Here is an 8,295-nt window from a genome sequence, read left to right on the forward strand (position 1 = left end):
GAACGAACAACTCCAACCCGAAGACTCGAGAGATGAGCTAATCATTTCTGTTTCCGGTACAGAACCTATGGGGATGTTGCAGCACATGAGCGGTCAAAAATGAACGAATCACTCTCTGAGACAACTCTTTGTTCCCGAGTCATTATAATAAAGCTTAATTAAAGATTCATTCAAAATGAATGAATCATTCATAAACAACACATCCCTAGTGTAAACACTGAAGAAGAGTATTCCGGAGTTACGAGGTTTCTACAGATGGCCTCAGATAATCGCACAAGATACAGGATGCTTTTATGCTTTTATGGAATCAGCAACTGTGGAGCTGACTTGTAAACGCTGCTGAAAGACTCTGAAATGACGGCTGAGGATGCCGAAGCAGGTTTCTGAGTTTTCCTATTTTTTAAAAAACATTTTTATCTTGCACAAATAAACACTTTGTCCCACTGCTGTGTTATTGCATTACATTTCTGGGTAGAATCTACATAAAATAAGTAAAGTTACTGTAACAAACATCAGAACAGGCAATGAGGAGGCAGGAACCAGCTGAACATAAACAAAGTTTAATAATCAACAGAAAAAAGCCGCACATGGCAGAACAACTCAGTAACAACCATTAAAACAAATAAAAAACTATAACATTCAGCAATTTTTCCTGTTCCCATATCCACACTTATGACCACAATGACTGTGCAACATCTAGAAAGGTGAGCAAATCAACGGCTTATATCTGTCAAATAGCAAAATTTAAAAAATCATTGACCATTCATTATGTAATTGATATTTAAATGGAGTTTAATATGTATGGGGATGTGAATGAGGACTTGAAGATTAATATCAGTTAAACAGTTGATATAAATGATGTGGCTTTGCACAACCTGCCGTTATGGACGAACCACCAGTGGATTACTACTACTACATTATAAAGAGAATAACATTGCTAATTATAACATAATGATTAAAAGTATTATTTTAGTATGATTTTAACCCTTTCATACACCAAAATGTAGAATAACTTTCTGTGCCCCTCCATCTACATTTACATTCATTCATTTAGCAAACGGTTTTATCGAAAGTGACTTACGAATGAGGAAATACAAGCAAAGTGATATATCAAGCAGAGAATAATACAAGTAGTGCTACTGTACACGATTTATAATTGACTGTAAGATGTATAATTGAGTTCTAGAGAAACTGGACAAACAGTGAAACTGCATGTAAAGTTTTGAAGACAGATTCATTAGTGGACTAATCAGTTATAAATGTGTTAGTACTTTGCTGACTTTTAGATAACATATGTCTGTCAAAATAAACATAGGTATAATTTCTAAATATGTAGCTGGTGGAACACAAAAAGCCTCTTCACAGAACAGCTACAGTTACAGATACAGTGAATATAAAAGTGTTGATTTATATATAAGTAAATGTAAAGGTTGAAAATGATATAATGTGATTTGATTTACAGTGGTTTCATTGTTTACATCACTGATGTGTGTAAACTTTTTACATCCACTTTACACAGCAATAGTTATGAGAATCATTAAAAAATCAATAAACCACAGTTTCCTATATGCAGTAAATTAAAGTAACTGAAAACTGCTGTCTTGTTAAATGAACTAGCAGGGACTGTGATGCTAGTACATATAGCTAGAATTTGATCTTGAAGCTGAAGAGCATGAATGTGTTGCAGAGTGCAGTATTTTCATATGTGGATGTGGCTTCAGCTTTCTCATCAGGGTAAGCTGGACTGTGGCTGCTCTTCCATCAGATACAGATGTTTTATACCATGGGTTGTCAGAAAGCACAGAAAAGTGCCAGAATGGATGTATTACCATATTTCTAAACTTTCAACAGCATCTGACTGTTTATAATTTTTCCAATTATCAGGAATCTCCCCTTTACCATAAAACTCTTTGTTATGGTGCTTTTCAAGATTTTCCTGAAATTCACAAACAAACCATTTCCAGTAAGCCAGCTCAGACAAATCAGTAGAGATGTTCCATTTCTCATACTTCCCACCTGCTTTCTTGTACTTTTTAAAACGAAAACTAGCCCTAGATTCACTGGATGAGTAAAAACACTTGTCACTTGCCACAGCTGTTGTGCAAAAGTCGATGAAGAATTCTGTTGTGCCCCTGTAATACATTCCATTCATTCCAGATGTGCGATGGAAATCAGCATGGTGATCTCCAGGATGGTCATTTTGGCTGTTGGTACAGACGGCTCCACAGAAAGGACACTGCTCCCAGCAGCACCCACAGAAGTGTTTGATTAGAGTATCATCAGGTCTTTCTCTGAACTTCTCCATGGAGAAGTCTGAAATCTTACTGAGGCTTTTCTTTAACTCTTCAACAACAGCGGAGAGTTCTTTCTCTATAGCTTTCACAAGAACATCATATTCAACACAATCCTTACACTCTTCATCACACAAGTGAACTCTGGTATCTCCTAACTCATCTACAAGGCTGTTGGAAAAAAACTCCAGCCACTGATTTGCATCCCCACGGACTTCTTTCACTTTATCTGTTGCCATTTTTGTAGCACTTATGACTCTTCTCTGTTTGTGGTCAATATGTATTTTAATGGCAGAAACTGCTGCAGGGTTTTCAGCTGCCATGAACTCTTTAACCTTGGCCTTGATGAAATCTTCAAAGTGAGCCCTAGGTTGGTTCATGTATGTTAAGTATTTATTAAACTTCTCATCCTTATTGCCTTTCTGCTCTGCCAAAGACTTCAGAATGTGTTTTTCCAGATCAGCTCTGTTCCCATTAAATGGTGGCTTCCCTCTCATCTGTCCACACACAAATGTAGAGATCATGTTGTAGACATTCTGCAGAATCGCTTCTTTCAGTTTACTGCAAACCTGGTCTCCAAGTATAGCTGCTGATGTTGCTCCCTCCCAGTATTTCTGAAAGATGTTAAAGTACTCAGCCCTTTTCTTTTCAAAATAAATAAGTGGATCATTTGCTTCTTTGAATTTCCTGTGAAGCTCTGAGATGCGTTCTTTTGACTGGTGACACACATAAAGTGAGAGATCTACATAGAAATCTTGGTTAAAGACGGAGGCAACTTCAGATAAGTTTAGATCTTTCTTTAACTGTGCTTCAAATTCATGCAGCTGGGTTTTGACACCAAGTGCAATGGATTGAATGTAATGTGAATTGTAACCCTGTGCTGAGAATGGAAATGACTCCACCTTTTTTTTGGTTTGTTCATTGACCTTAATAATTAGATCACGTATTGATTTGTTTATCTCTGGTGTAAGAGAACCTTCATACCAAAATAAAAATAAATACTTTTTCAACATGTTCTTGTTAGTTGAAACATATCTACTGTAATCACTGACTTCTCCAATACGTTTATACTCTGAAGAATGCTTTCGATTTGGAACCAAGTCATGTTTGTAGACCTCTCCCAGGACTTCAGTGATGTCCTTTGAGATGTTAAGATCTGTGATTTCTGGAGCTTGTTCAGATAATTCAGAGACCCATGTTCCCCACATTGAATCAAATTCCTCACTTGCATGTGTTTTGTTGTTAACATTTCCTTTAAGTTTTAAAGCAAGTTCTTTACTCTTTTCAAAGAGTATCTTCTCGTAGTTCACACGTTGCTTATCAAGGTTTTGTGTAATGCTTTTCTGCTGAATGCTGTCATCCACTTTTCTCTTTGCTTCCTCTATTAGATCATCATGGAGGTGCTGGATTTGTGTCTCAAATTTACATTTCCACTGAATCAGCGTTTCCTTTTCATTGTGTTCTTCAAAATAATGGTTAAATTCCTTTTGGAGATTCTTTAGGGTTCCTGCCATCTCGTCTTTGAAATCTCTCCTCTGAACTGTTTGTATGATTCCACTGGCTGCTTTGTTAAGCATTTTATCTTCCACAGTCATCATGGCACTCCTCAGACTCCAGGTCCATTTCCCATACTCCTGCTCCAGTTTCCTGTAGACTGATATCTCTTGTGCATTCTTAAAACTAAACACAAAATTTTCATGCAGTAGAGCATTCCACAGGTCTTTCACACGATTTTGAAACTGTGATAATTTCAGGTTATTTGTAGCTGCTGCGTGAGAGAGGATATCTCCCTTTAGTTCCTGAATGTTCTCGCTGTAGCATGGGTTTGATGGTGCCATTGGTGGAGAACCCTCCCAGAGCTGTGCAAAATACTTTACATCACGCTCTACATCAAATGCAATGATGTCAGTGAAATTTTCCACATAGAAGTCTTCATCTTTAGCTGCTAGTTTAGTCATTTTATCCAGTGTTTCCTGCAAGTGTCTCCTTCCATCCATGATTTTTTCTTTAGCTGCAATATCAGAAACATTCTGATGCACAAACATGCAGCTGGGGTTAAGTCTGACTTTCTTCATCCTCAGGAATGCATGAACAACTATCTGAAGTATTTCCTGCATCTCAGTAATGTTCTCTCCATAGATGTTAATTAAAGTCATATTTCCTAATCCTACCACAAATGTGGAAAGTTCATTATCATGGTGGATTTTGTTTCCAGACAGCTCTGAAGATCGGAGACCTTCAGTATCAACAACCAAAATGTAGTCAAACTTCAGGTCTTCCTTCATGTCCTCAGAAACTCTAACGAGCTGCATAAAGGCTCCTCTGGTGCATCTGCCTGCACTGACTGCAAACTGGAGCCCAAACATGGCATTCAAGATGGTGGATTTCCCAGAGCTCTGAATTCCCAAAACTGACAGCACAAAAACTCTCTGGTCTCCCAGTTTCATGATGACTTCATCCAAAACAGCTGAAACCCAGGTTAGAGGAACATAAGCTGTATCACCATCCATCAGCTCCATCGGGTGCCCAGATATCATGAGTTCAGCTACAAGTTTAGGCAGGGAAGACAAGTTTCCATCTTCTCTCCATGTATTGCTCTTTTCTTCAGAGACTGAGGCTTCATAAATCTGGCCCATCTCTCTCATCATGTGCTCCAAGCCAAAGCTGACAGCATTCAGTTCTTGTGATAATTTTTCTAAGTTTGATTGTTCAGTCTTCAATTTGTCCAGATTTGTTTGTCCTTCAGCTCTGTCATGGTTTTTTTTCAAGGCCAACACATTTGTCCATTTTTGGTGATATTCTTTCTGGATACCAGAGAGTTTCTTTGAAGTGAACTCATCCAGGTAAATTCCAGTCCATGTGAGGAAATACTTTCTCTCACTGTCTGACAGAGAGTTTAAACATCCAACAAATAACCCCATGAGTTCACTGAAGCCATGTTCCTGCTGTTTCAATCTTATTTCCTTCATTTCAGTTTGCTTTTTGCTGAGCTCCATTTCTATATTGTTACTTTGAAGTTGCCGTAAATCTTTTCTCTTTTGGCACCAGTCGTGCCACAGTTTTCCCTGGCAGGGCAGGTATTCCTCTTTTACTGTCAGTGGATCTTTTCCATCTAGAAAACCCATTATATTTTGAGCAGCTTCCTTTCCTCTCTGACAGGCCTCATTGTGCTCATCCACACAGACCTTTGAGATGCACGTAATTTTTTTGAGGTTAAAGGTCATATGTTTTTCTGAGAGACACTTCTTGATCACATCTCTGAGCAGAACAGACACCTCAGACTTATTTATACCCTTCAGTCCCACTCTGTATTTTGCTCTACCAATCTCACACACAGCGTCTTCATTACCGTTCTCTTCATCAGTAAGTACAACAATAAGAGCAGTTTGTGACTTACAAAACTCCTGTACAATTCTCATATTATTATCATCCTCATCAATCTTAGGCAAAAGTAAAACATTTACAGAGGCCATGGTAGTAAGTATCTCTCTCTGAGTTACAGCTGTGCTGGAATCACCATGAAGATTGCAGAACGCAACACATTCAGTGAAATAATCAGAGCTTTTCCCAGATGGACAGTACCAAGCGATCTCCACCACTCCATCCATCAGTAGACGGTTTCTGCTGCTGCCTGGACAGTTTCTGTGGAAAAATGTGTTGTGCTTCTCATTAATCAGGTTGTTGATAAGCTGAGACTTGGATGAGGAAACTGACCCAAGCCTGAAGAATGCCACCATCGGAGTTTCTGCTTTGTAAACAGGCAGGGTCTTGCTGATGATTTTTCCTGAAGCATCAGTCAACTTCCAGCTCTTGCTGATTTGACGCATTGTCCAGAGAGGAAATTCAATTTTCCTGCTAAAGGGATTGGGTACCAGCAGGAGGATCGCATACTGACACTGTGCCAGTTTAGTCACCATGATCTGACGAAGAAAATCATCTGCACAAAGGAACACCGCCATCTGAACATCGATTGGGTGAATCCGGTCCTGTTTTCTTTCACTGTTTACATTAGGCTTTTTTAAAAGAGCAGCAAAGGCATCTTCATTAGCTCTAGTCTGAGAGTTTTGTATGTTTGTTTCATTTTTGACAGAGATGTATCTCGCTGTGTAATCTCCTGTCAAAAGATGTTGCATGAAAACATTTACCAGTTCATTCTCTCTACTGGGCTCCTTGTACAGTAAAATGGATTTGGATATTTCAAGAAAGTGTGCACTGGTAAGTTTGTCTTTGTGTTTATTCTCAAGGCCAAGTCTACGCAACAGCTTTTCTACTGAGTTTAATTCTCCCTCCTGAAAAAAACATACAAAATAAAGCAAAATATCACCATCATGTAAAATAATAAACTGGATGTTCTTTTTCTCCACATGCTACATATTCTTATAGTAACATATTTTTTAACATATTTTTAAACATATTTTTCTTTTGCTTGTATTTTCTCATTTGTAAGTCGCTTTGGATAAAAGTGTCTTCTAAATGAATAAATGTAAATATAAATGTAAAGAAAAAATCTGAGAATATACACAACCTGAGTACGAACTCGTCTCTGTGTTTCAGTGTCGCTTTCCATCTGGTTCTGTTGGGTTTAGTCCAGTGAATGTCTTGGTCTCAGCATAGTTTTGGACAGACTGCTTTCTAGCATGCTGAGAGTAATAATAATCTTTTGGCACCACTAGTCAGCACTCAGCTTGCATTCCCAACTGTCAGAGTAAAAAAGAATGAAGAGGGTCACTTGAATGTACATTATCCCAAATGAACAGATAATTCTTTCTAAACAAATACAAATGCAGATATGAATAGGAGGTGGACTATTTTTTTGTGCGAAAGTAAATCGGTCAGTGAAATGATCAGGGCACGGCATCCCATCACATTGACATCCCTATACTACACTAACCTGTCTTGTTAAAGAAGGTCCCAGTAATTGTATTAACACCTTTCACCACACTAGCCATGGCCCTTAAAATTTGTTTTTGGGCTCACTGTAAATTAATACTGTAAAATTTGTAATCATTTATTGGCAGCAAAGTTTCCAGTGGAATAAATTTAAAGTAAATAACTATAGTCTCTTCATCTGTAGTATATTTAGTGTAATTGCTATACTTTTTACTGAGTACTGCTGTATGTTTGTGTAATATACTGTCAATTATTGTCAAAACAGTCAGGTCCATAAGTATTTGGACAGCAGCAAGATTTATATAATGTTGCCTCTGTACACCACCCCAGTGGTGAAGAAATTAAGAAATCAAGATGTGATTGAAGTGTCGACTTTCAGCTTTAATTCAAGGGGTTTAACAAAAATACTGCATTACCTGTTTAAGAATTACAGCCATTATTTTACAGAGTCTCTCCATTTTCGTCAGCTCAAAAGTAATTGGACAAACTAACATAATCATAAATATTAGGATTATTTTTAATACTTGGATGTAATTGGTAAATGGCACACTTTTATCCAAGGCGCTTAACACTGTATCTCATTCACCCATTCAGACTCACACACCGCAATGGTAGCTGAGCTGCATGCAAGGCTCTCACTTGCCATTGGGAGCAACTTGGGGTTCAGTGTCTTGCCTAAGGACACTTCGGCATGTGGAGTCATGTGGGCCGGGAATCTAACCGCCAATGATTAGTGGACATCCCGCTCTACCACCTGAGACACAGCCAACCGTAAATCCTCTGCAGAGTCTTGCCTGAAATGGACATCAACAAATGCTGAGTGTCCTCCCTTGAGATGCTTTGCCAGGCTTTTACTGCAGCTGTGTTCGGTTGCTGCCTGTTTGTGGGTCTTTCTGCCTTCTGTTTTGTCTTCAGGAAGTGAAAAGCAGCTTAATTGGGATGGGGTCAGGTGACTGACTTGGACATTTAAGAACATTTAATTTATTTTCCTTAAGAACCTCTTGGTTTGCTTTCACTGTATGTTTTGGGTCGTTATCCATCTGTACCGTGAAGCGCTATCCTATCAGTTTTGCTGCATTTGACTGAATCTGAACAGAAAGTATAGATCTATACA

The 8,295-nt window shown here is 38.4% G+C and overlaps 1 protein-coding gene across 1 annotated transcript; it reads right to left on the reverse strand.

Annotated features, from left to right (window-relative positions):
* Nucleotides 1-1,576: 1,576 nt before the first annotated feature.
* Nucleotides 1,577-7,234, reverse strand: LOC128616841 (interferon-induced very large GTPase 1-like). The gene is made up of 2 exons (XM_053639677.1): nucleotides 6,817-7,234; nucleotides 1,577-6,580 (listed from the first exon to the last, which is right to left on the reverse strand). The coding sequence occupies exons 1-2, from the start codon at nucleotides 6,856-6,858 to the stop codon at nucleotides 1,826-1,828; spliced, it is 4,797 nt and encodes a 1,598-aa protein (XP_053495652.1). The 5' UTR covers nucleotides 6,859-7,234; the 3' UTR covers nucleotides 1,577-1,825.
* Nucleotides 7,235-8,295: the final 1,061 nt, after the last annotated feature.

Source organism: Ictalurus furcatus, chromosome 13 (genome assembly GCF_023375685.1).
Source record: "Ictalurus furcatus strain D&B chromosome 13, Billie_1.0, whole genome shotgun sequence".
Taxonomy (NCBI): domain Eukaryota; kingdom Metazoa; phylum Chordata; class Actinopteri; order Siluriformes; family Ictaluridae; genus Ictalurus; species Ictalurus furcatus.

What these genes read in the sequence shown, in the direction of transcription:
- LOC128616841 (XM_053639677.1), bottom strand. Translation starts at nt 6,858, where the DNA reads ATGGAAAGCGACACTGAAACACAGAGACGAGTTCGTACTCAG. An exon ending in AGAGACGAGTTCGTACTCAG is followed by an intron (nt 6,581 to 6,816) that starts GTTGTGTATATT and finishes TGTTTTTTTCAG; the next exon opens with GAGGGAGAATTAAACTCAGT.